This window comes from Phocoena sinus, chromosome 10, assembly GCF_008692025.1.
Source record: "Phocoena sinus isolate mPhoSin1 chromosome 10, mPhoSin1.pri, whole genome shotgun sequence".
Lineage (NCBI taxonomy): Eukaryota > Metazoa > Chordata > Mammalia > Artiodactyla > Phocoenidae > Phocoena > Phocoena sinus.
The window spans coordinates 7,660,204-7,687,723 of record NC_045772.1 but is presented as its reverse complement, the minus strand read 5'-3'; the positions used below and the strand labels follow the sequence as shown (position 1 = coordinate 7,687,723).

The 27,520-nt window shown below is 56.1% G+C and overlaps 1 protein-coding gene across 1 annotated transcript; it reads right to left on the bottom strand.

Annotated features, from left to right (window-relative positions):
* Positions 1–1,502: 1,502 nt before the first annotated feature.
* On the bottom strand, positions 1,503–27,520 carry RANGAP1 (Ran GTPase activating protein 1). Its single transcript, XM_032646255.1, has 16 exons — positions 27,198–27,520; positions 24,982–25,131; positions 20,718–20,845; positions 17,842–17,901; positions 16,252–16,431; positions 13,901–14,035; positions 11,788–11,946; positions 10,671–10,784; positions 10,234–10,333; positions 10,064–10,148; positions 8,861–8,993; positions 7,735–7,854; positions 6,006–6,108; positions 4,965–5,053; positions 4,571–4,692; positions 1,503–2,512 (listed from the first exon to the last, which is right to left on the bottom strand). The coding sequence occupies exons 2-16, from the start codon at positions 25,091–25,093 to the stop codon at positions 2,443–2,445; spliced, it is 1,710 nt and encodes a 569-aa protein (XP_032502146.1). The 5' UTR covers positions 25,094–25,131; positions 27,198–27,520; the 3' UTR covers positions 1,503–2,442.

Genomic DNA, 27,520 nt, shown 5'->3' with positions numbered 1-27,520 from the left:
GTCACTGCTGTGTAACACTGCGTTGTGCGGCTTTGCTCCTGATCCATTTTCCTGATGGCCTGTGAGTCACTTCTAGGTTCCTGCCATCAAACAGTGCTGCTAGGAGTGCCTTCTGCCATGCTTCCTGGGGGGTTTCCAGTCTGAGCTTTTAGAATGGAATTGATAGTTTGTGAGCTCCTGGCCCATAGCTGAGCTCCTTTTAGTGGGAATAGCCTGGTGCTGAGCAGGCCTTCGTATGTGGGGGTCACAGGCTGCCCAGGCAAAGGCATCCGTGATCTTGCAGACCCCAAATCACGGTGCTCAGGCACCCGGAGCAGGGGCGGGGCACCCTCCTCAGCCCCAGGGTCCCAGGAGTCAGGCACTGCCGACCTGTTGTGAGGTTAAGGAAACGAGATCTGTGCTGCTTCTCTCAGTCTGATCTGAAGCTTGGACCCGCATTAGCTAGGTAGGAACAAGGGCCAGCCCTGGGTGGCCTGGAGGGAAGGAACACCCAGGCCAGAAAACCTTGGATAGACCCCTATTCGGCTCCAAGCTGCAGTTTCTCCGTCTCTCAGATATCACCTGTGAAAAGTCCTGTTTGAACCTCAAGACTCAGCTCTCGCACCCCTCACTCTTGAAGGCTTCTCTGACCTCACTGCCCACAGTCCCCACTCTGGGCCACACATGGTCTCTTGCACCAGGCTGGGAGCTCTCCGAGGGCTGCACCTGCAGCCCCAGAGCTCAAAACAGGGCCAGGCAAGGAGATGGGGGTGGAGTTGGTCGGACCTCCACCTGCTTTATCAGCTGGGAGGAGGGGAGGGCAAGGGCCTGGGCATCGCTTCTGCCACCCGGCCTAGAGAGATGCTGGAGTAGTCTGTGGCCAATAAAGACACACACTGCCCCCTAAAAAACGTCGGAGGGACCTCTGTTCCTGTGCCTGCTGTCTAGGAGGGGCAGTAAGAAGTGCTGGGCTATCCTCACACCGCTGTGGCAGCCGGAGGGGAGGACCCCAGGGGTGGTGCCCTCCACTCTGGGCCCCGTGGCGGCTTCCCAGGCAGGCCCAGGGCCCCCTGCCTGTGCAGCCAGCAGGGCCTGTGGCAAACTCTGGACACCGTCCAGCTCAGCCAGGCCCACCAATGTGGCAATGAAGGGGCCAGTGGAGCAGCAGCCCAGAGGTCGGGTAAAGGGTGAAGTGGGGCCAGGCAGGTGAGACAGGCCACAACTCAGATCCTCCCCTGCCCGGAGCAGGAGTCCCACCACCCTCCCCGACCCCTATGAGTCGCTGCCCCTCCTGGGTACCACCCGCCCAGCTGTCCCATGGGGAGCTGGCATGCGCACAACAGAGGAAGCATCCAGGTCTGCCCCAGGTCATGACACAGGGCTGGCCCGGCAGCTCTTCTGCAAGATGGACTGCCCCCCCTACTACAGACCAAGATGGGGTCACAGTGGCCATGCTGAGGTGGGACCCCAGGCACCAAGGCCTTGAGAACAGCCCACTTTAGGTGAAAAGCTTCTCAAGTCTCTGCTGCTGCTACACATGACTTTATTTGTGAAGCCCCGGGCACAGCCCAGACACACAAGAGCATGAGGGGAAGCACAGGTGTCACAGGGCATGCCCAGCCCCGGCCCCAGACCCTTAAGGGTGCCCAAGATGCAGCTCAGGCATCAGTGGGCCCTGGCCCTGCCCCCCCAGGCTGGAGAACAGGTTTGGGCCTGCCCAGATGCCCCCTCCAGCTCAGCACGCAGGCCTGTCACAGACACTTCCGCAGCCAGAGAAGGGCCCACTGGGCACAGAGCCGGCACCGTCCAGGCAAGTCCAGCTCCTAGACCCTAGCGTCTGCCCACTGGCTTCTCTTCCTGTCCACACGGTGTGGGTGCCAGGGTCTTGCCCTCTGCTCGCGGCCCCACGCACAGCAGTCTCTGGCCCTCGGGCTGAGGGCTCAGCACAGCGTGGGTGGATGGTAGGAAGAGTGGCGGCCGCAGGACCGGGACTTGGCGACAGGAAGCAGAGGCAGCCATCGGGTGAGCAGCCCCAGGCGGGGCAGGAAACACCCAGCCACAACACGGAGGGAACAGCACACGGACAGCAGCACCCCAGGCTTTGGTGCAGCCCCAGAGGATAAGGAAGGCAAGGTGGGTGGGGACAGCCACCAGGGCCTGGTGCCTGCAGCACAGATCAGCAGAGCGTCCTCAGATGGCGCTGAGTTTAATGGCAGAGCAGCCTGCAGCCCTTCCGCCTGGGGGCCAGCTCCCCTCCAGCGGGACCAGGGCCAGTCCAGCAGGGAGACGTTAAAAATCCGAACCCCGACACGAAGCACACACCTGCACATATGCCGCACCAACACACGTACTCAGGAGACACGACACACACGACAAAGACCCTCCCTGCTGCTGGCCAGAGTCCTTCCTCTGAGTCCCTTCCCACCGGTCCAGGCCGAGGGATGGGGAGAGACCAGATTGCGTCTAGACCTTGTAGAGCGTCTGCAGTAGATTGTGGCGGGCAAAGGAGCAGGATTCCAGGGCGCCATTGGGCCTGCGGGGAAAGAAGGGTCAGCAGGTGGGGCGGGCACCTCTGGGGGCCAGGAAGCTCAGGCTACAGCAGGGCCAGTTTCCCACCTGTGAAGATGGAGTGGGGGCCGTTTCTGAGGTCAAAATATACACCCGACTCCATCGTTCTCATTTTCACAGTGACTTTGCAAGGGAGACGGTAGCTCCCACCTTCTGCAGGTGGAGGTAGGTGGGGCTAAGAGGGGCGGGTGATACACCCGAGGCCACATGGCCTAGAGCTGGCCAGAATACAGGCCCGCCGAGCCGGCAGGGAACCTGGGCCTCTGCTCTCCACCAGACAGGCTCTCCGAGGCCTCTCCAGTGTGCACAGGGCCAGGGAGCCCTCAGCAGCCACTAGTGCACATGTAAGAGTGGACCACAGGAGTCCCACCTGGGCCCCTACGAGTAACAGGTTACCATCAAGATCATTAGTCTCACTGCAGAGAAAGAAACTGGTGAAAGATGCTCAGGGGGATGGGTCAGCCTGTGGTGCAGCCAGGGCTGAAGCCCACAGACACCTTACCTGGTCCCGTCCGGGCTTGGATCCCAGACCACTGGGCTGGGACTTGAGGGAAGGGGGCATGCATATCACTCCACCGTCGCTCAGTCACCCCCAAGGCCTGGGGGCAGCTCTTACCAAGCCCCCCTCTTTTAAAGTGGAATAGACTGAGGCCTGCACTGGAAGGCAGGCAACAAGCCAGGAGGAGGCAGCCTGTCAACTGACCATCAAGGGCGAGGGTGTCCATGCCCAGCCCAAGGGCCACACAGGGGATGATGGGAATGCAGAGCGAACAGTCCCAACCAGGGTTTGGAAGGAGACAGAGGGAGCTGGGCTTCATCAGGGGTTGGCAGGCGGGGGCTAGGGCCACCACGTGGGGACACCCCAGACAGCCTGAGCGAAGGCCCACAGGTTGAGGCAACATCTCCTGCAGAGGGAACAGGTGTGGGGAGAGTGCACCTCGCTGCGGGGAGGCCAGGCTGCAGCCAGCACGAGATCCAGGACCAGGGTTTGGACTTGCCCTGGACTCCGGCAGAGGAGCAGCTGCAGTGCAAGGGGCGGTTTGGGTGGGGCGAGTGTGGTGGCAGAGAGGGGGGCAGACACAGCAAGGGAGTCAGGCCCAACTAAGGAGGCGCTGCTATGTACACGGAACTAAGAGATGTCAGGTGGCAAAGAGGCCGAAGTGCCAGCTAGGTCCTGGGGGACCAGCGCGTGCTCCTCACCCCCCACCACAGGCGGGCTGCCCCACGACACTTCGTCCCACGCTCTAAGCACCCTGACTGATGGTCTGGACCCGCCAGTGTTACACGTCCCCCAGGGTGCGGGCACCTCCTTTCTCCTACACCCCCTCCCACTTTCCCCCAAGGCGCTGGATTCACCGCCAGTGTGGCTGGTCAGAGCTCTAGGAGACAACCTCACCCACCCCTTGGTTGGGCAAATGGGGAGACTGAGGCCTGGGGATGGCCGGACGTCGGCTGGGGGCCACACAGGGCCTCAGTGAGGATGGGGACAAGCCTCCCAACCCGCCCCTGATGGGCCCTGAGGTCTGGAGGCTCCTTTTTACTCGACTGTGGCCAGCGCCCCACCTTTCCCAGGACGCTCCAGGAGGAGGCCAAGGTTTCGTGTGTCTGGGCACTTGGCGTCCCCAGGAGAGGGGCCTGCGGCTGTGGAAGGCCGAGTGGGCAGACCCCTTTGGCCTAGGTAGCTGAGGGAATGAACACAGAACTGCTCCCAGAGACGCTGCCGGGTACAGGACCTGGGTCAGCAGCACGACCGTGGGCCAACACCTCCTTTGACCCGGAGCTCGCTTCCTCGTCTGCAAGATGGGGCCAGTGCACATCCCCTGTCTCTCTCAGGGAGACACTGTCCCCGAGCCCTGTGTCCTCAGCTGGGCACAGGGGTGGTGAGACTCAAACACAGATGCCGAGAGCCCGAGAGGTGTGAGGGCCTCTGACACGCCCCAGTCACCAGGCCAGGGAAGCCTCAGCTGACCAGAGGCCTGCACGCGTGGCCACCGGCCGCGTGAGCTGACGAGGGCACACTCACTTGGTCACGAATGCCAGCAGCAGAGGGGCAAGAGCCTTGGGGAAGTACTCCTGCTGCACCATGTGATTCAATGCCATCAGGGGGCCGTACAGGTTGGCAATGGCCTTGATCTTGTCTTCACTCTGCAAGGGGAACACACAGCAGAAGGCAGGGTGAGCTTCAAAAGGTCACCTGGGGGACCCCAGGTCTCCACCACCTGACCCCTGCTGACAGCCCCACGGCCAAGGTCAAGCTGAATCCTAAATCCTGTCACGAAGGCCGAGGCTGCTTAAGCAGACCCAGGCCTGGGGCCAGTGTGGGTGACAGGCCCCCGCAGGACTTGAGGTGCGGGATGATGCAGCCTCTGGTGCACCCCCGCCCCCCCTCCCCGGGGCCCGCACTCCTTCCAGCGCACCTTGAGCAGCCCCATGTGGATGAGGAGCCTGGTGAGGAAGGCATTGGAGTTGAAGGAGGATGAGCTGAAGGCCTTCTTCATCAAGGTATCTGCAAGGCAGAAGCAGCAGAGGTCTAAGGGCCTGCAGCCCCTGAGCACACAGGCTGGGCCCTGTCTCCTGCGCTCATCAGGAGGTGAACACAGCGGGTGGGATGTGGACACAGGTGGCAGACTGAGGGGACAGCTAGCACCAGGCGAAGGGCTCAACCTGCCAGCTGTGATACCTTGGCCCTTCTCTGTCCTGGCCTCACAGATAAGATGGGCTTGGGCAGAGATTAAGTGAGGCAGGTCACCGCTGGGGGAGGTTTCAGCCATTCTGGGGGTGGGGGAGGGGGAATGGATGGGAAGGCACGGGGGGGGAGGCAAGGCCAAGGGCCCGCAGGGACCACCTGGGCCCCTGCTTCCGAGCGAGCGAGGCTGTTCTGGGAAACCGAATTCAGGTAACCCGTTCCCACAAACGCCCACGGTGGGGCGGGGCTCTCAGGGAGCAGACACGAAGGCTCCTTCCCCCACCCCACCCAGCCTCCCCTCCCATGGACCCTCCCGTCTCAGTGTCACCCACAACCCTGGAGAAAGCCTCCCAAGTGTTTCCACTCCCTTCTACCCTTTCCCTCCCCGCTCTGCCTGGCCCAACCTGGCCACACTAGAGATCCTGGGAAGCCTTGGGAAAGATGCGGGGAAAGCAGGGGGACCTCCAGGTGGAGGGGACTGTGTGTGCACAGGCTCAGAGGTGGGGACAAGGGCTCGGCTCTCATCACCCCTCCTCCGAGAGGTCCGACCTTCCTGCGGTGGGCGCCACCTGGCCCGAGTTCTCACCGTATAGAACTGTATGGCTTTGGGAAAGGCCTCAGTTTCCCCAACTGCAAAAAGCAGAGAGGCGAGCACCCGGCCGGCTCTAAGGCAAGAACCCAGTGGAAGAGCAGGTGAGAGGAGAATGTTCCGACCCGAGCCCCGGGAGCAGCGAAAGGCAGGAGCCATCTGGGCCCCACCCACCCCACGTACCTACTGCATCCTGCACCGCCGACCTCACTGTGGCTTCGTCCTTGAACACGGAGGACACCTTCAGGAAGGCAGAGACCACCTTCTCCGGATCAGATGTGTCAGTCTGAGGACACAGGAGACAATGGCTGGTCACCAGGGGTGAGAGCCCCAGGGCCTTGGCACACAGTGGGGATGTGCCTGTGGCTAGAGGAGGCCTCGGCAAGAAATGGGCCTTCAATAGGCAAGGACAGGTCCTGCCTCGCCCCACGCTGTCTCCTCAGAGCCTGGCATGGGCCCGGCCACAGCAGGTGTGCACACACACTGAGAGAATTCACGTTAAAAATCATTATCCCTGTGACCTGGCGATCCCCTTCCTGCAATCTAACCTGACGAAATAATCCAGAATGCAAACGATACTTAACACGCAAGGAAACTGACCTCAATTTCCCTGACGACGGAGAAAAGTGGAAAGAATGTGAATCCACAGAAACAGTGGATGGCTTAAGTGCTACATCCACTCACTGAGATAAAGGGCACGAGAAGAGTTTTACTGACACAGGAAAATGATGAATGGTATTAAGTGAAAAGGTGGGCCACATGGAGGTTTGCATCATATAATCTCATTTATCATGGGGGAAAAAAATAAGAGTACAGAAAAATATAAACGGGAGATAAAAAGCAAAAATATCAAGCCAGCTCTGCGAGTGGCCCCTTTTATTTCTCTGCATAGACATACCTCAGAGATACTGCGGGTTTGGCTCCAGACCACAGCAATAAAGCAGATACCGCAACAAAGCGAGTCGTGTGACTTTTTTCGTACCCTAGTGCATTATTTAAGTCTGTTAAGTGTGCAACAGCATCAAGTCTAAAAAAGCCACATACATGATTTAAAAAGCACCGTGTTACTAAAACACGCTAACTGTCATCTGAGCCTTTGGCAAGTCATAATCTTTGTGCTGGTGGAGGGTATGAAATACTTGTGAGAATTACCAAAATGTGACGTTATCCCGAGACATAAAGTGAGCAAATGCTATTGGAACAAGGGCACCAATAGACATGCTCGACACAGGGAAGCCACAAACCTTCAATTTGCAAAAAACGCAGTAACCGTGAAGCACAATAAAACAAGACGTGCCTGTTGTTATCATTTAACCTCTTTAAGCCTCAGTTCTCTCGCCTGTAAAATAAGAGTGGAAGGGTCTACGCTCTGGGTTGCCAAGAAGGTTAGATAAAATCATGCCCAAGTATTCAGAGCAGCAGCCAGCAGACAGGAGGTGCTCGATAACTGTCTCCGAATGAACGAAGTAACGACCCAACCAACGAACAAGTGAGGCTGGGGCAAGAACGCAAGTAGACTGGGACCTGCACAGGGGCCGGGGGCGGGACAGCTGTTCCAGAAGCAGCTGGTCCTACAGGACACACAGAGGGAAGCCTAGGTGTGTGTGCTCACATGAGAGTCCTGGGAAGATTCCCGAATTCCAGTCATCACTGAGGTGCCACAGGCTTACCCTTCCTCGCAGCCCAAGTGTGTTCGCAGTGGGCGCAGACATCTGCAACCACTGGTCACACCCATTTACACGTCTGTGTGTGTGTGTGTGTGTGTGTCTTACAAAAAAACAACACATGGTAGTCCCCGCCCCCCACATCGACAGTGCCCCGCCCCCCCAAATCCCGTGCTCTGCCTGAACCTTTGCTCTGGCAGCTCCTGAAGCCAAGGCCGGAGCAGGTCTGGTGTCGGAAGCGCTGTTACCTGTTGGGCTATCAGCACGGAACTCTTGGGCCCGAGGCGCAGCAGCTTCTCCGGGGAGGGGAAGGCCAGGAAGGTGGAGACGTCTGCAGGAGGCGGGGAGGACAGGACAGGAGCTGGTTCCTGGGGGACAGGTGGCACAGGTGGCTCTGTAGAGGTCCAGATCCAGACTCCTTACCCAGAACATATGCCCCTCATGCAGGCCAGTCAAGGCTCAGAGTCCAGAATTCCCCAAAGTTCCCCAAGGGTGGGGTGCCCACATTTGCTGGCCCTGGTCGGCTCCTTGTGTAAGAGCCTCTGGGGTCGGGGCAAGCCACCTCCCTCAGACTCCAAGAGCCTGGTGCAGCCAAGTGGATCCTCGCCATGACGTGTGATGCTGCAGAAACGACTCCAGGGCTAAAGTGGCCTCACCAGGAACTAGAGCCTCAGCCCGGGTAAGCACTGCTGGCAAGCACCAGAGGTGCCCAAAGAACTAAAGACGCCCAGCCATTTATGGAACTGCTTCCATAAAACTGGACAATCAGCCAAATTCAACAGCTGCTGAATCTGTCCAACCCAAAGTCCTTCCGAAGCTTTATTTGGGAACCTCTGAGGGAACAGACGTGGCAGCCCTGAATCCACCAGCCTCCCGGCCAGGAAAGGAACACCAAGTGTCCAAGCTGAGTCACCGAGCCAGCCAGTCTCTGGAATGGGGGCCATCCTTATGGGTCACTAAGATGGGTAGGAAAAAAACTTCTAGTTACGCTTGTTTTTTACCCTATTCTTTTAGAAATACTTATATACCCCCAGCACAGTGGAAAATCCACGTATAACTTTACAGGTGGCCCTCTGTATCCGCGGACTCAACCAGCTGAGGGTCCTGCGGCACCGCAGTATACAGTTACTGACTGCGTGTAATGTAGCAGCATCACGTGTGTTATAATTTATAGATGAATAAACACATCTAGACTGAGGTACATACAAATACAACTACGTTGGAATGATTTCCTCTTTCCACAAAGAGTGTGCAGTCAAAACTAGTTTGCAGTCACTGCGTAAGAGGATCCCACACCCATGACCCCCGTGAAAAACATCTCAAGATTTCACGCTCGGGGGACCAGGGCTCTGATGTGGCAACCACGGGACTCACCCCACCGTCAGGATCCAGCATCTTCCTGGGCGGTGCGGTCGGCCGCTCCCTTCGCTCTCCCGGCTGTGGCTCCTCCTCCTCGTCCTCATCCTCGTCCTCGTCCTCATCCTCGTCATCCTCACCCTCATCGTCACTGCAGAGGACAGGGTTGGCTAAAGCAGACCCTCCCTGCCCAGTGGCCCACGATGGCTCCAAGAACCCAAAGGCCCCAGCTGGGCAGGAGCCTGCACAGGGCGAGGGGCGCAGCTGCCGCCAGGGTGGGGACACGTAGAGTCACCAGGGAGCCCATCCCTCCTTGCTCATCACCCAGGGAAGCCCACGCTGCAGACAAGGAAGACCTCGATCTCGTCCCTGTCCCAAAGGAACCCATGGCCCCACTGGGGAGACAGAGAAGATGAAGAACACCGCCTGTCACAGCTGGGGCCCAGGGCCTGGCAGGAATACTGCCCAGGCTGAGACGCCCGGGACTGTGCTACCCACATCTCGCTGACCACAGGAAGCTATGGTTAAGGGCGAGGGAGGGGGCTGCCCTGCCTCTGAGGAAGGCTGTTCCATGTCCTCTGGACTGGGAGCCCCTTGAGCCCACCTTGGCATAGCTCCTAGCAGCGGCACTGGGCCTGGCCCTGAGGGACACAACCGACAGCCTGACAAGTGAATGAAGCCAACGCAGAGACTGGAGAGGCAGGCGGAGATGGGTGCTGAGGGCTGAACCAACTCCCATCCCGATCGAGGAGGCAGCCCCCCACCACCCCACCCCCGGCCTCTGCGAACCCAGTAAGCCCCATTCGCCTGCGTCAATCTCCTCCTACAGTCAAGCTCTAAGGCTGGTTTCAGGAACAATGCCGAGCCCCCCCGACCACTACCCACGCATCACTACGTCACTGCTGCCCCACCTTGCCCGTCACATCACCTTGATGATCAAAGGTCATCCCTTCAGAGGCCTCCCCAACTCACCCACTCCAAAGGGTGACCGATCTCAGCTCCCATTTGTCCCTTTGCTAAACATGTGATAACTTGATTATTCCGTCTCACTCCTTGATCCCTCGCCCGTGGCAACGAGGTCTCGTGAGTCAGAAACCTTGGCTGTCTTACTGTCATATCCCTAATGCCCAACACAGTGCCTGGCACATCACAGGGACTCAACCAATGTTTACTGAATGAATAAAAGTAGTAACAAAGGAGCCACTGATCCAGATTCCCTACCTGAGGGACGCCAGCACCTTGGCCATGTTGAAGCCATCCAGCACTTCCTGGAGCTGCTCACAGCCTTCTTCTCCCAGGGTGTTGCCTGCTCGCAGGGGAGGGAACAGAGGGTCAGGACGGGGGCTGGGGCCCGCCCAGCAGGCCTGGGCCGAGGCCACCACCCCTATTACCATTGAGGTCCAGTTTCTCCAGCTCCACCTTGTCAGCCACGGCCTCAGCAACAGACAGAGCAGCATCTCTCTTGATTTCACCGAATGACAAGTTCAGCTCCTAAAAAATAATGGGAAGGGGTAGAGGCAGATGATGGAAACACGGGCTGGGAGGCCTGCCACTACGCTGAAGCCTCCGTTTCCCCCTAGTTAGGGTGCAGTATACTTCTGCTATATTGCAGTGACCCGCACCACTCTCCTCCTCCTTTTTGAAAAATGAGAGACTGCAGCTCAAGAGGGGTGAAGAGACTTGCACGGAGTCACAGGCAGAGGGTGTAGAAGAAGTGGGCTATCAACCCAGGCCACCTCCCCCCACAGCTGCTCTGCCCGCGCAGCTGCCACCCCGAGCGTGGGGGAGCCTGGACCCCGGAGGGAGGAGGCAGCCAGCCAGCCAGCACCTTCAGCTTCGGCAGGCCCCCGTGGACGGCGTCTGCAATGGCGACGGCGCCCTTGGAGCGCACCAGGCAGTCCCCGAAGTTGATCACCTCCACCTGCCGCAAGGCCTTCAGCGTCTGCGGGAAGTGAGGACCAGGGTGAGGGCCCTCCTCAAGCTGGTGCCACACCCCATATTGGTCATCACACTCTGTCCCTCCTGTATCCAGTCTGGGGCACTCATCAGCTTTCTTGTTGCCCCCACGTGGCCTCCTGGCCTCCGGCTAAGCCCCCTTCGTGGCTCCCTGTTACTCATGGGAGCACGTCTCAAGGAGTCAGCAAGGCCACAATGTCTTGCCTTCCCCCTCCAGCTCCTCCAGCCCTCCAACACACCTCGAACCCTGGCCTGTTCACACCAGGCCCAATGGAGCATGGCTCCTGCCATCTCTGGGCCTCCCCACGTGCTGCTGACCCCTCTGCCTGAAACACCCCTCCCGCCCTCCTTGTCCAGACAAAGTCCACTTGTCCTGGAGAACTTGGCCAAAATGTGACCTCCTCCAGGAAGCCTGCCCTGCGTCTGACTGGAACTTCCTGTGTGCTCCCCAACCCTTGCACACGTCTCTGCTAACATCCCACGGCAGGCCTACTAGACTCCTGTGGGGTCATGGGACACCCAGCCAGCCACTGTGCTCACGGCCCTGTGCTGTTGCCGATTAGCTACTTCCCTCCTCGAATTAGGGCTCCTTGAAGGCAGAGTCTTTGACTCAACTCTGTGTGGCCTGCACTTAGTACAGGGATGGGCGCTAGACAGGGGCTCAATCAACAGCTGACGAAAGAATCAGTGAGAAAACAGGCTGAAGCAGCCTCCAAGTGGCCTCTGAGAACAAAACCAGCGCCGACAGCCAGGGTTGCATGAAGGCAGCTTAGGATGTGGTGGTATGGACATGCAGAGCTGCCCAAAAGGGCACAGGCTAGCTTGTGACATACGCCCCGCTCTGGACATGTTCACGTGGCTGAACGCATGGGATACACACCAGGTGGGCGGGTAGGAGGGAGAGCAGCCACCTGCTGATGGGTCCAGCACAAAGGCAGCAGCCAGACCCAGTCTCCGGGGCCTGCTGTGGCCCGGCCGCACCCCCTCACCTTGGCCATGGCCACGGCACCCTTCTCGGTGAAGGTGTTGTCGTTCAGGTTGATGACCCGCAGCAGGGGGTTGATGGCGAAAGCCTGGGCCAGGGCAGTGACACCGGGGTGATTGATCCCGTTCTGCGGCATGTGGACCTCCTCCAGAGTCCCGATGATCTGCGAGGAGCAGGAGGGAGACAGGTGGGCCCCCGAGGAAGGGGGACAGCCCCAGGCAGGAAGGCAGCACTACACATCAGACACCAGAGGGACCTGCCCGTTTGGGGCCTGTTCGGGGCATGACCACTTCCGCCTCTCCACAACTTCACAAGGGAGACCGACCTGGGATTAGGATCACCACTAGCTAAGAGATGACCAGGCATCAGAGGGGCTACGTAACCTGCCCAGGGTCACACAGCTCTGAGCACAGGTGTCTTCGTCTGGTACCTTCTGCACTGTGGGGACCCTGGGCTCTGGCCTGACAGTCAGCCCTGGCTCTACTCTATATAACATAGCTCTGCTTGGCCTTTCTCTCTTGGGGCTCTCCTGCCTTATTTGCACAATATGACTGGCATCCCACACACCACCTCCTTTTCTGGGGGCGAGGAGGGTCTTTCGTCTCTCACTCTGGCTTTGGACGCCTCCCTTTCTCTGCCTGGAACTTTGTCTCCTTATGTTGTTGGCACTTTCTTGACAGGCCGACTCCTCATGCATTCAGCAGCTCTCATTTTGGATGCCTCTCCCCCCAGGGAGACTTCCTGGATCAACCCCCCAGCACAATCCAGGGCTCTTCCTCTCCGCCCCCAGAGCACCTCATCCTTCCTCTGTCATGGCGCTCGTCACTCTGGAGTAGCGAAGCCACCTTCTCATCTGCACCCCAACAGCCCCCAAGAGCTCAAGGAGAGGCCCACGTCCCAGTTGCCACTCCTACCCGGGACTGAGGACAGGCGGGCATAACTCTGTACCCAGGCACCTTCTGTTGTCTCTGGGCGCCCAGCACAGCGTGGGGGTTCACAAATAAATACAGGCAGCCCAACTGAGGCACATTCCAAGCCAGGGCCTCTTACTATTTTCTGTGCCGTGGACCCGTCGGGCAATCTGGGAAAGCCCCAGGGCTCCCCCCCTCAGGATGATTTTAAATTTTAAGTTAAATTATATAGAATAACAAATTCATTCGGAAGACAATTATCAAAATATTAAGAGAAGCTGCCCAAATGTGTGCTGCGGTAATATATGTACCTCTTAACGCAATGAATAACAAGACCTAGGTGTACCATCACCGTGATCTTAATGTATGAGAAACAAAATTTCTATCTATCTCTAACAGCTATCACTGGACAGGAAAGTATCTGTGATTTCTCCTGGTAACAAAGTTACAGGAATTTCTAAAGCTGCTGAGGTTTACTGTCTATATTCACAGTGGAAGGTAATACTGTATTTAACTCTGGTAGTGATAACAATCATGCAATTTCCCCCCAGCCATGTTCAAAGACTCCCTGAATTCTACCCACAGACCAGTGGGATCCCATGGACCCAAGTTAAGCGCCCCCCCACCCCCGCTTCTAAGAGCACCGAGGACGCCTGCTGAAGGCCTGGCACGACGACGATGTACCCCGTCCCAGCACATGGAGGACAGCGACCAAGGGAAGGGGTGCAGAGAAGGCGTAATCTTTAATGTCACCATGTCTATGAGGTGACCAGGCCACTCCAGCTACAGAGGAAGAGGCAGAAGCCCCTTGCAGCCAGGGGTCCAGTAAGACACAAGGCCCTTCTCCCCTGCAACGTCCACTCTCTTGAGGCAGGTGGAGTGCCGGAAGCAGCAGGACCACGGGGGATGCTGCTGTGGCCTGAGCATGGTTAATGCTGCTAGAATATCGTCTGCCAAAGGAAATGCTTAAATTAAGAGAAGTAGGAGACAGACCCCCAATTTCCTAGCCCATGGGGCAGGTGCAGCCCTCTCACTAGCAGAGACTCAGCAGTGTCCTGGGCCCGCCGGGAGGAGCGAGGGCAAAGCAGAGGGAGCAGCGGGGACAAGGACACCCAGGGGCGTCTCATCCAGCCGCGGCTCCTGCTCCCGCCCTCCCCGCTGGCTCAAGGGCAAGTCTGATGGGCTCCACGGGCAGAAACCACTCACCCCAAAAGCCTCTGCTAAGGCAGTGGCTCCGTCGTTCTCCAGACGGTTTCTGCCAGCCACGAAGACCTTCAGGGCCAGCGGCTTGCCTTGGGCACTGGACTTCCGATGACACTCAGTCAGAGCTGCTGCCAGGATCTGAGGGGGAAAGGCAAGGGGCCCGGGCCTAAGGCAGGAGGCCCTGGTCTTCAACAAGCCATGAAACCCAAGGGTGGTGGACACGGGGACGAAGAGCTGCTCAGCAGCACAGCGGTCATGCCTCACCCACACCCAGCACCCTGCAGGGACAAGGGCTTTGACATCCACCACTGTGTCTGCATGTCTCGTCACCCCATGGGGTTTAGCCCCACAGCAGAGATGGGGAGCCTGAACCCGGGAGAAGGGAGACACCAACACTGAGTGGCCAACCTTAAGACAGGTCCTGGGGAAGGGGCCTCACAGGGGCCTTACTGTCAGAAGCCCTCTGTCAGGTGGGGATCATCGCGATTCCCACTCTCCAGCTGAAGAAGCTCAGGCTCAGAGAGCGACAGAAACTCTCCTACATTCACTAAGCAAGTGGCAGACTCTGCACAGAACCTAAATCTTCCAGATCTTCCAGCATCTCTTCCACGCTCCACGATGCCTAACGGGAGCCGGCTGAGGAGAGCAGGGCCCCGCCGCACCCATCTGACACGCCCGTGCTCAGTCCAGCCACACGGCAGGGGCTCAGCTGCTGGGGGTGAAACCCTAAAATCTGGTTTGCCCTGACCTTGGGGTGGTGCCAGGAGGTAGCCTCTCTCCCGTGACACCAACAGAGCAGGAGTTTAAAAATGCTGTCGGTTGCTAGGTTGGAACTGGAGAGACCAGGGTAAATAAGACATCGAAGATTCAGGGGAAGTGAAGCAGAAGAGAGATAACCTTTAGAGCACCTACTAGGTCTGGAGCACTTTTGGCAAAGGTACTTTCACGCCTTGTTTCAACCTGAAAACGGGCCTGGGAGGCAGGTGGAACTGGCCTTACTCTATGACAAGGAAGCCGAGGCTCAGGGGGAGGCACACGAACTGGCTGGGCTCCCAGAGCAAATACGCGGAGGAGCTGTGACCGGCAGCTGGGTCAGTTTGCCTGCACGCAGCTCTGTTCGTGGGGCACATACAGGACACGGGACACCACCAGCCTGACTCCGTGATGGTGGTGGGTCACGCGTGTGCTCAGGGCAGAGACCGCCAACTTCTGCTGTAGACCAGCCTCAAGGAATCTTTGCAGAGGTGGCTCTCCCAGCACATCCCACTCTGGGCTGGGCTGGACCTGTCTTCAGTGCTGATGCAAACATTTTTGTCTTAACACATACAGCCTATTGCCCCCTAGACTGGAGGAGCGCTGGCTGAGATGGGTGCACAAGCGTGACCTGCCCTCCCTCCTGCGGGCAGGAGACAGGCCGTCTGCAGGGGTGGCCCCTCTGGCTCCTCAGCCTGGGCCACCGTGAGCATCACGTAGGTGGCTTCTCTTGCTGCTCTGACCAGCCGTGTGGATACAGGTTCAAATCCCACATCCATCCCATGCTAGGTACATCATCTGGGGTGCTCAACACAACATCGCTAAGCTCAAGTGTAGTTATCTGAAAACATGGGGACAGTGTCACCCACCTTTCAGTAAGGGCGAGAGAATTAAGGTAACACATCTTCAAAGAAACGATGTCTCCGTTCTCTGTCTGTTCCTATGTCCTGGCCCTTTGCTCCTTTTGGTCAGAACGTGAGGGAAGGAGGATGGGAATGCAGAGGGGTGCTCAGCCTTTCTAGAATCTAGGCCTAAAGCAGCCAGAATGGACCAAGAAGAGAATAAACAGGGCTGGCCTCCCTAGGTGCCTTTCTACATGGACCAGCCTGACTTGCTGGCAGGATGGGGGAGGCACCCTGGGCAAGGTCCTAGCCAGGAACAAAGGTGAGCTGTGCCCAGGCCTCCCAGAGTAGTTTCTCTTTCTGGGCTCCCTCTCCCACGTGCACACGCCAGGCCTTACATGGCTCTGCCAGCTGTTCTGAGGGCAGAGCAGATCTAGTGATGCCCAAGCCCTGCATTCTGCAGAGCCAGCAGGTCGGAGCATGTATGCAATACTGCCTATGTGTTGCCAAGGCAACACAAGAACTGAGGATGGTTGCTTGGCAACCCCACACTCACAGATTCCATCTCCTCTCCCCACTGGCCACAGGCTGCTGCCTTTGAGGCCCTTCTCCTTTGAAGAGAAAAACAACAGGCCAACCATCCCAGACGGTGGGTGGCCAAGGGCACATACTTCAGATGGACACAAATGTAGCAGGCGACTGGGCAGGGAGGGAGGCGGAGGACAATGGGGATGCGGGGAAGGGGGCTGCCGCACCCACCTTGCCGCCACCGACGCCCATGCCACAGTTGTTGAGCTTGAGTTCGTGCAGGGTGAAGCAGGTGGAGCTCTTGAGCAGGGCCTCGAAGCCTCGCACGCCGTCGGGCCCAAACGCGTTGTCACTCAGGTCCAGCTCCACCAGCTGAGCCCCGGCTGTGATGAGTCCCTCCCCAAGTGAGATCTGGGCACAGAGGGAGCTCATGTCCGTTTCACAGACACGGACCAGGTGCTGCGTCTATGCCAGGCCCCCCCTGCCCTCAGGGGGCACCCAGACTGGTGGGGAACTGGCAGAGACACAGACCATTTCATTATAGAGCTGATCATGTTATATCAGACTGAAAACCCTGCAGAGGGCTCTTAAATCACCCAAATCAATTTATTTAACCTGCCCTCTAACCCCAGCCTCCCCTGGTTCTCGTCCATCCTTTGAGGCTGGTATCTAACTGGAGCAGCTCTCCAGGGGTTTCCTAAATCCCCCACCCAAGGAGCCCGTCCTCCAGGGCCTCCATGGGGACACCTGTCACAACCTGGATGACCCTTAACTGTCTGCCGGACTGAACTGCTTTGAAAATGAGGTTGGTGCCCAGGCATCTCAGGAGCACCAGTGCCGGCTAGATAAATGGAGGCCTGAGAAGGCAGCACCGGCACATGGACAATCGTGCCAACAACTGACCATGAACCTCGCCCCAAGGACACTCTGGGCTAGGAGGATACACTGAGAGGCTGCCCGCTGCCAGCCCCGCCCCCTTCCCTTGAGCCATGTTCTGTCCTGTGACCCCTCCTATCCCTCCCACAAGTGTGCCTGTGCACACACAGGCTGGGAGCTCCACCCAAGAGGAGGTGAGCCCCAGGAATGGGGAAATGGAAAACAGGCAGAGGGAAGCCACCTACGATGAGAACCAAAGCAAAAAGAATGGTATCAAATGTAAAATAGATAGCTAGTGGGAAGCAGCCGCATAGCACAGGGAGATCAGCTCGGTGCTCTGTGACTACCTAGAGTGGTGGGATAGGGAGGGAGGGTGGGTGGGAGGGAGAAGCAAGAGGGAGGAGATATGGGGATATATGTATATGTATAACTGATTCACTTTGTTATAAAGTAGAAACTAACACACCATTGTAAACAATTATACTCCAATAAAGATGTTAAAAAATAAAAAAAGAGTGGTATCGGAGAAAGGGAAGGGCTGGAGGGAGACGGGACAGCCAAGGCAGCCTGTGTGCAGAATGAGGTCGAGAGGACCGCAGGGTGCAGGGGAGGGAGGGGCCAGGACGAGAGGGGTAATCACGTAGGGAGTAAGATCCATGCTGCTTGCGGGCGAAACCACTAAGCTCAAGAGTGAACCCTGGGAAGTGTCTGCTGTACTTCCTGTCACCGGGCCGCCCGGTCTCACAGGGACTCTGAGTCCTCACTTCCTGGCTCCTGCTCGTCAGGACACAGGCGGAGGTTGTGCTCGCCTGGCTGCCTTTTCAGCATCTCAGGCACCCACAGGGCACTCAGTCTCCGGAAAGAAGAGGCTGTGAGAAAAAGTCCTGGGAAGTGCTAAAGGGGTCCCTGCAGCCGGTGGCACGAGCAGAGGCCCCATTCACTCACCAGGGCAGGTGGGATCTCAGACCGCAGCCTTCCCGTGAACATGTCGCTCCAGTGGCATCGCTTTGGAAAGAGGAAGAAAAGAGTTAGCTGAAACCCTTGGAGGTGGCCTTCGGGCAGCCCCTTGTCTCCATAGACTTGGATTACTGAGCACAACAAGACTGCTGAATTTGGGTGAAAAGTGGGACCAGCTCTGACCGAAGCTAATAGGACCTGGCAGCCCCTAAGGACCATGGGGGAATCAGCAGAAGTGTCAGGAAAACGTGCCATCTGTCCAACCCTCTGGTTCTCCAAGAGGGAAATCAGGCTGAGAGGGAAGGGACTGGCCCCAGGCCCGCTGGCAGGGCAGTGGCAGGACCAGGACCAAGACACTAGACTCTTGGCCCAGTACTCCTCCCCAGTGCTAGTTTCCCACACTGTGTGGGCCACAGCAACATGATTTTGGGTGGTGGAGGAACAGGAAAGGAAACAATACAGGATCCAGCAGTGAGGAAGTTAATCTTTTTTTAAAAATTAATTTATTTATCTTTTTTTGGGCTGCATTGGGTCTTTGTTGCTGCGCGCGGGCTTTCTCTAGTTGCAGCAAACGGGGGCTACTCTTGTGTTGCGGTGCATGGGCTTCTCAACGTGGTGGCTTCTCTTGTTGCGGTGCGCGGGCTTCAGTAGTTGTGGCACATGGGCTTAGTTGCTTCGCATGTGGGATCTTTCAGGATCAGGGCTCGAACCCATGTCCCCTGCATTTGCAGGCGGATTCTTTTTTTTTTTGCGGTACACGGGCCTCTCACTGCTGTGGCCTCTCCCGTTGCGGAGCACAGGTTCCGGACGCACAGGCTCAGAGGCCATGGCTCACGGGACCAGCCGCTCCGCGGCATGTGGGATCCTCCCAGACCGGGACACGAACCCACATCCCCTGCATCGGCAGGTGGACTCTCAACCACTGCGCCACCAGGAAAGCCCTGCAGGCAGATTCTTAATAACTGCGCCACCAGGGAAGTCCCGGAAGTTACTCTCTTTTCAAGTCTCTTTTCAACCCTCCTGACCACCTCTAGAAGGAAGGCTCGGTTTGGGGCTGGTGGGTCTCACCCACCTCCCCACTTCCAGCTCATCTGCCTTTCTAACGAAGGGAGAGCAGGCTTCAGGCTCAGAGTCTCTGGATGGCAATGGCCTCAAACTAGAATTTAATAACACTCTTTTATTTCCTTTATGGTAAGGGATGCCATTTTCCAGTTATAGAAGGGATCATGTTTGCTTTTAAATTACTTCAAAATGAGCTGATTTAAAGGAAATATCAGGTAAATGTCACAAAGGTAGTGGCCATGTGACTGGGTCATGTATCATGCTGGCCAGCAGAGTTGAGGCTCCAAGCACACAGCCCTACCCTCTAACTCTGGTTGCTGTGTCCACCAAAATATCAACTCTGGCAGCTCTAGCCTTTCCTGGGCCAAACCTGGAAATGATGGGACACAGGATAAGCAACTTTCCCCTGAAACCCAGTCCTTACAATGTACGAACTAAACCCAACCTTAAGTACAAGAGAAGTTGATTTTTGCAGGAGAATTCTCACATCCTCCAATAATGCAAATCACTAACATACCGAGAGGCATTCTATATGGGTCTGCTCAGTGAGTCATACCTGCACACAGGTGCGCAGGGTCAGAACAGGTAGCCACAGTCTGAGCCCCTCCCAATAGACAGTGGCATCTCATCCTGAAGCTTCCCCAACCCAACTCTGATGGGCTGAGGTCAGCATGGGGCTCTGGAGCACAAGGCTGGCTTCTAGTCCTGACTTAGCTGATGCAGGCCTGCCATTCCCTGTCTCTGACCCCTTGTATCTTATCTTTGAAATAGGCTTTAGGCCTCAACGATCTCCAAGTGGGCAGCAGAGCAGTCAAGAGACTGGGATGGTATCTGGGCTGCAATCCTGAGATGTGTGACCCTGGGCCACACTTTCCTCATCTGTCAAGACCTAACTTGTGCACGTGCTGCAAGAGTGGAAATAGCAACTTATCTCGCATCAGTACTGCGGCCAGAACAGCACCGGTGTCAAGGGCAGCTCTGGCCCTGCCGCTGCTCCCACCCTGGGCTCCTTCCAGCACTGAAGCAGGCTTGAGACACGACATGGGGCGATTCAAGGCCCTGGGTCTACACAGGGTGACAAGATGCATGCGGTATTCCCGCGGCTCAAGCTCTCTCACTACATGAGCCTGCATGTGGCCACCATGGCAACATCTCAGGGAGGAAAAACTTCTTTGCGTAAAGGAGCCCAGTCTCAGAGCTGAGTCCAATGCAAGGCCTCATAATGCAGCAAATAAGGTGGTGGTGCTGGGGCTTGAACCCAGGTCCTTGGATGCCAAAGCTCAGCTGCTGCGGCCTCCGTGCCCAGGCCACCTCTCCTCCGTTCCGGTCCTTCACAGGTCACTGAGGAGAGCTGAGTTCTTTCATAGGAAAATGTCCCAGCTTATGATCAGGACAGGAGGCCCTGGGCAGGAGAGCGGAGACAGTCCTGACTTGGCTGTCTGTTAACCTGACCGTGATCTTCCTGAGGGAAACAAACATCAAGGGTCACTCTGACAACGAGCTCGGGGCCCTCCCTGGACAAATCCGCTCCGTTTCCTCTCATGGCCCAGGCCCTGTATGCCTCCCCTTTCAGAAAGCACAGCTGTGCCACGGAAGGCGCATCCGACTTGGAAACGGGAATGGTCAGTGGCTACTGACCAGTGGCAAGATCCTGGGCTGTTTCCTCAGCTCCCCTGAGCCTCAGTTCCCTTAACTCACAAAATGGACTTGAGTCGCCTTAAGGGTTAATGACATCGGCCGTGGGGCTGTGAGCGGAGGCTTGTCCCCAACCAGTCTGAGCCTACTCGCCCTGCAGACCTCACCTTCAATTCCGACTTCTTCTCCAAGGCCTTGGCGATGACCCTGGCTGCTTCCACGCCCACCGTGTTGCCCTCCAGGCGCAAGGCCTCTAAGCCGTCGAAATCTTCAATCTCCTTAATCACGTCTTTGGCTGCCCAGGACCAAAAAAACAGAACCTTAGACTTCTGGAGCCACGAACGGCAGAGCGACTGAGGCCCAGTGACTACCTCGTCACTCACAACTCCAAGGGCTACGGTTCAACTACTGGGTGCCAGACCCTGGCTCACCAGGGAGACTTGGACCGGCTCACAGTCTAGCAGGGGACATGGCTGCACAGAAAATCCCTCTCTAATGAGTGTTAAAACAAGGCAGGTATGAAAGGCTTGGGAGGCAAGGGAAAAGAGGGACTGGCTGGTTTGGGTGAAGAAGGTGCTAGGCACACCTTGTGGGTTGTGTGTGTGTAGCCTGCCAAGAAGGGGAGTACGCCAGGCCAAGCAGGGAAACGGCACAAGTCAGAGGTCAGCAGGCACGATGGCACATGTGCTTTCATGGTGAAATGACTCGCGTGTGGGGTGCTCACTACTGTCCTGTTTCATTATGATGAAAAATTCCATACAACCTAAATGTCCATCAGCAGAGAACAGGTTAACTCACTGGGATACGTGATATAAATAGTTACACTGATGTCCTTATGAATGGCAACACAGGTGATTACCTGACTTGGAAAATAATCATGTTATAGTGGTAAGTGAAAAATTAGGTTATCCAGTGGTATTTGGCCTGATCACACATGCATTCTCTCTCACACGCACACACTGAGGTCCAGAAACCAAATGTTAAAGGGGTTATTTCCAGGTGGTGGGATTCTGAGTGAATCTGTGTTTTTCCAGCACCTGCTCAATATATTCTCAATGCATCAGGTTAGAAAGCAGCTTTTAAAGTATCTGTAATTATGATCTCAATTATTTTAAGAAAAAAAAGAGGAACTCAGCTATGTGTTTAGAAAAAAAAAAAAAGACCAGAAAAAATGCATGAAAATTAAAAGCAGTTATATCCCTGGGCTGTGTTATCATGAAGATATGGTTCTTTTTCCGTCTTTCGATGCTTCCATATTCTATAATGAGCATGTATTAGTTTCACAATCTGAAAAAAGCACGCAGCTTACATGAAAGACAAATCTAGTTTGGCTGGCACAGGACGGAGCGGGTGACGTGGTAGGGAAGAGACAGAGGAGTGTGAGAGAAGAGAAAAACACACAACCGGAGGGTTGTCGGAAAGCTTGTGACTTGCAGCCCATAAGGGGCTCCCTGAGAAGCCTCCCCACGCGCCTCCCTCCCCGCGCCTCCCGTGAAGCAGCACTTCCTCAGAAACCCTTGCTACTGGCCAACAACCGGGCTTCACAGCCTCTGATGTCTCACGTGCAGCCTGCTACAATTTTACACTCATCTGAATAGTTACTTTTTTTTTTTTTTAGTTCCCCCGACCAGGAGTTGAACCCACCCAGGCCCTCAGCAGTGAAAACGAGGAGGCCAACCAGGGAACTCCCGTGACTTGATCGTTATACCATCTTCCTTACTGGGTCATGAGTTTGTGAAGAAAGGGACTCGCTTTGCCTCTGCTCACTACCACCACATCTAAAGGTAGTTACTGTTGGGTCTAGTCTACAGCTGAGTGAACTGAGACACAGAGAGAGTATGGAAATACCTACTAAGGTCACACGGACAGATGGCAGTGACCAGCACTCGTTTCACAACAAGAAAGACTGGACAAGTATGAGACTCCCATTTTCTAAAGAGGAAAGCTGAGGCTCCAAGGAATGAAACCACCCTGCCCAGGAGTTCAGGGAAAACGGCAGAGCTGAGCTTCAGACTGGTTTTCCAAAACTGAACCTACGTGCTGCTCCCCAAAGCCTTGCTTCTGCACAACCAAGGACTTCATGCAGGGCCCTGGTGGAGAAGTCCCCGAACCTCTCTCCATACTCTGGAGCTGAAATTCCAGAGCTCCAGGTGCCCAGGCCTCCCCTGCAGCTGGCACTTGGGGCAAGGGCTGGCATGGCCTCTCAGCCCTTTGGAAGATTTGCTCCAAAAGGAAGTCCCCCTAACATCCAGGGAATGGCCAGGTCACCAGAAGAAAGGATACTGCTCAAGGGAATGTTTATACCGTTCTTAGAAGGAAGGCAACAGAGATGCCAGGGCCCCAAGGGGAGCCGTGTAAGTGACACAGGTACAGAGATCTGAAGGTACTGCGCTTGCCACAAGTTTAGCCTGGGGAGAGTCACAAGTACAGAGTGAGTGTGGAAGGAAAAGCACCAAGATGGGAAGAGCAGGTACAGGAGAGGGTGGGGGTCACAGTTGAGTTGCCCCTCTCACTTGATATTCAACCCATACCTCTGTTTAAACTCAAAAACAGGTAAGGGATGGGCCCCAACCATCCCTGAATAACCACCGACTGTCATGAGGCTGCATGGAAGGGATTTGTCTTTTCAGCCTCTACTGCCTCACAAAGTAACAAGTTCCAGGTACTCTGCTATGTAAGGCAGCAAGAACTTTGATCCTTAAATGACTTACTAGGGAGAGAAAAGGCCCTTGTTCTAATCATCAGCTTCACGGCCTCCCCTCACAGGCCCCTGCCCTCCCTGGACCTCACCCGCTCACTCCCAGCCCAGATAGAGGCCCTTTCTGGGCCCACGATTAGGCCACCAGGCACCTCAGTACAGCATTCAAGGGCCTCTGCCCTGGTGAGATGAGATTCTGACTTCTCTTCTCTCAAGCCCACCCTGTGTGTCTCAGCTCCTGGGTCAACTCACATGCAGTGCCCTTCCTCCTTCAAACACCCACCTCATCCACAGAATGACTTCCTGTGCCCTCCTAAGCTAAAAGAGATCCCTTTCCTCGACCTTACTTCCCAGAGCTTTCTCTTCATGTCTCTCCGAGCACGTTTCATCTTCTCCCTCCTGTTGGTTGTCTGGGTACCTCATTCCTATTCCAGGTAAGGAGCTCCTGAGATGCCATGGCTATAAGCTGGCCATCCCTGATGACCTCCAAAATGGGAGGCAGCATATCCAGCCTGAGCTAGTGAAATCATTATGTGCATGGATTTTAGGACCAGACAAACCTGAACTTTCTTCCCAGCTCCACTACTTCTAGCTGGGCCTTAGGAATGTCCTATCACCTCCCTAAGCCTCAATTTCCCAATCGGCAATATGGGATGAAATCTACCTCAAGGCCTTTTGGGGGGATAAATTGAGATACTCTTTGTATGGCATTTAAGACTGCCTGACATCGTGTTAATGACAGCATTTAATAGCAAATTCATGTTTACTGAGCTGAGCTGCACATCTACTGAGAAATACCAGAACAGGGATTCAGCTGGACCTCTGATAAAATCCCAGCTCTGCTATTTACCAGCTGTATGACCTTGGGTAAGTTACTGAAGTCCCCCAAGTCCTTTTCTCCTTATTTATAAAATGGCAACATTTTTACCTCCCTCCCTCAGGGATGATGCAAGGATCAAAAGTGACAAAGCACAGGGAGAAACTCTAAATTTTAAGGCCCTACAGAGATATTAGGGACGTGCATCACCACGCTGCCAGCAGCCCAAGGACTCAAGCAGTCTCTGACCCGGCAGAGGGGAGGACGCCTGCCTGCACACCATGACAACCAGGCAAGTCCAGACCAGCTTCCCTGGTTGGGCCAGAACCTCAAGAGGCCTTACAAGTACTGACGTAGGTGCCTTTACTTCCAGATGCCAGGGTATTCAGGGTTGATCAGTGTCAGCCATGCCTTGGCCAGGGATGGGAAGACAGGGTCTGCCTTCCGACTCCTCGTTCTCTGCAGTCCTAACGCCTGTTCAGTCAGGAGCATCCATCCCTCTCCCAGGGCCCTTCAGCTGCATGGACTAGACCTCCCAAGAGGGCCTGGATTGTTGTTTTAATGCATCTGCATGAGGGCCTCAGTTCTGGGGAAGGTAACAACTATTCCCAGACCAGCTCTGGATCTTGCGGGTGAAGGTGGGGCTGGATCTGAAGTAAGAAGTCAGGGCTGTATCTCGGGACTGCCGCTAACTGTGGTCCCTCATTGCCTACCATCCCTTCCAAGAGATAAAGGGGCCCTTCCCACCTTGCCAGCCTGAGCTGTCACCAGCAGGGATGCCCACCGTGTGCTCATGGGCAAATCATCTTTGAGCCTCACTGTGCTAGGACAAATTGTGTGATAATGAAGCTAAACCGGCCTGACAAGTGGGAACAGTAAGCGCTCACTCGCTGAGCCAGTCCGCACGGGAACTCACCATCTTCTGCAGTGTTGAGTTTGAGGCTCTTGCCCTTGAAACTCAGCTGTCCCCCGGCCACCTGGGTTTTGGCTAGCGTCTCTGCCAGCTTGGCAATGTCTTCAGAGGCCATGCTGGCCACGCTGGTGGGCTCCCCTGGAAATCTGCAACCTGAGGAGGTCAAAGTTCATTAAAAGACAGGATTCTCCGGGTGCCTCCGGGTTGGGGAGGGCAAGGTAGGACATCAGTCATTTCAGCTACCTGACCCCACCTCCCCCTGCTAAGGAAATCCCAAGCCCTAAACCACTGGGAGAAATGAAAATAGCATTTGGGAAGGAACAGTTCTAAAAAGGTGGAGGTTTCAGCCTCTGAAGAGTTACCATCTGACTACAAGTCCTCCTCTGCCCAACTGCCCCAGCTTGGGACACCAAGCAAAGCCATGTGAGTTGACTATTTCCTGGGTCCCCAGTGAATGGCAGTCAAGTCCCAGTCTGATGGCTACAAAGAGTCTACCCAAAGCACACACAGCTGCCTGATCATCTGGGCTGCTCTCTGTTTGAGAGTCCCATTCCTCAAACAGGACATAGACGGCTATGGGATCCAGGTCATCCCTACAGTGGCATGACTCTGGGGGTGGGGCACGAGGGTCAGCCCACTGTACGTCTGGTTTCAGCCTTGGCCAGGAGACTGGACAGCCCATGGTGACCAGACTTCAGGGGTTCCTAGGAGACCAGAAGTCTCTACACCACAACAGCCACCATCACAACAGACCAAGGACAGAGTTGCTGAAAAAAGGAGCTTCCAGCCTGGAGTTCAGCAGACTGGAGTTCAGCAGACTGGCAGAAAGCATCACTACATTTCCCCAAAGAGGAATAACAGGTAATCAGGGAAGAACGAGGATATGTAGTGTCTCAGATAGTGATAAGAAAAAAATAAACAGGGAAAGGGGTAAGGAGTTTTGTTGTTTTTCTTGGGGGAGGGCTGCCATCTAAAATAGAATGGTTAGAGAAGGTATTATTAATAAAAAACCAAAGACTTGAAGGATATCAGGGATTGGGTCATGCAGATATCTGGGGGAAGAGCATTCTTACAAAGGAAGCAGCAAATGCAAAGGTTCTTGTGGGGGAAGAGGGGTGATTAGAGGAAGTGCAAGGAGGCCAGTGGGGCGGGAGCACAGACAGGGAGGGAGAGAAGAGGTAAGAAATGACGAAAGAGAGTCAACAAGAGGCCTGAGTCACAAAGGCCATTTTAAGAACTGTGGCTTTTACTCTGAGTGACAAAGAGAGCCATTGGAGGGTTTCTAGCAGAAGAGAGACCGTGATCTGACGTATGTTTTGACAGGATCACTCTATCTGCTGCATGAGGCAGGGCATTTCGAAGCTGCTCCAACAATGAATGAGGGGATGAAACTGAATATAAAATAGCCTCAACCCCCTCCTACTTGAGTTATGGAATGGGACAATTTAAGGTTAGAAAAATGGTGGTGAGGCCTCCAGATGGAATGGAAACACAAAACTTCTCAGCTGAAAGAGAGTCCATTTCTCAGTCCAGTACATACACACACACACACACACACACACACACAAACACACACCATCCACTATAAAGACTAGGAAATTGAAGCACACAGTGGTGAACTGATTGGTCCAAGGTCCGCAAAGGACCATCGGCAAAGCACAGACAGACGGTAATTACACACACTCCTCTCCATTCCGCGTAGGAGCGTCGCAGATTTTCCTAGGTACACATCCACGGCTCCTGCCAAGCGTCAGCAGAGACTCACGCTGGTCCGGGGCCTGCGGCGCCAGCCCAGGCCCTCCGCGGGTGTGGGCCTATTGGGAGGCGGCAGCGAGCGATGCGCGAGTACGGGCCGCAAATGACAGCCACGCTGTACGGGAACCCCATCCCGGATCTCAGGCAGACGCGCACCGCCCCCAGATGACACCGACGCTAACAGGAGACGCCACTGCTGGCAGCTGCGGGCTGGGCGGCCAGGGTGGGCCTGACGCCCTCTCTAAGCCTCAGTCTCCCCACTTGTGAAAAGGGCCAACGCCCCCCAACTCCCTCACTCCCACCCCCATCGCGCTCTGCCATCGAGGGCACAGGGGAGAAGGCGGAGGGGGCACGCACAGAGTGCTCGGGGGCACCACACCTTCCTCGTCCAGTTCCAGGGCCGCGCCGCCCCCCACCCCAATCCCAGGCAGGTGACAAGAAAAGGAAAGGGACCCCGACCTTACCGTAAACAGGCGGCGCCGCCGCGTGGGGAGACCGGAGCGCGCACGTCGGTCCCGCGGGGCGGGTACTGATTTAGGGTCCGGGTCAGGTCAGGTGGGGGTCGCCGCCTCCACTCCAGCGGCCCCGATGCCCAACCCACTTGTCCGTCAACTCTCCGAGCGGTTCTCGCCGCTCGAGGCTCCAACACCACCTGCTCCCCGCACGGCGGCAGATGATGGCGGAGGAGGAGGATTTTGAAAGCCGGCAGTTTCTTTCCTTCGATTTGATTTGTTGGAGGCCAAGGCCGGCTTCCCTTTCCCCCGCGCGCGTGGCCTATCGGGTATGA

Bases quoted from the DNA above. Each gene is read 5' to 3' on its own strand.
- RANGAP1 (XM_032646255.1), bottom strand. From the start codon at position 25,093: ATGGCCTCTGAAGACATTGCCAAGCTGGCAGAGACGCTAGCCAAAACC. The intron at 10,785-11,787 runs GTGAGGGGGTGC...CACTTCCCGCAG, and splicing joins GTGCCGTGGCCATGGCCAAG to ACGCTGAAGGCCTTGCGGCA. The intron at 6,109-7,734 runs GTAACAGCGCTT...CTGTGTCCTCAG, and splicing joins CCGTGCTGATAGCCCAACAG to ACTGACACATCTGATCCGGA.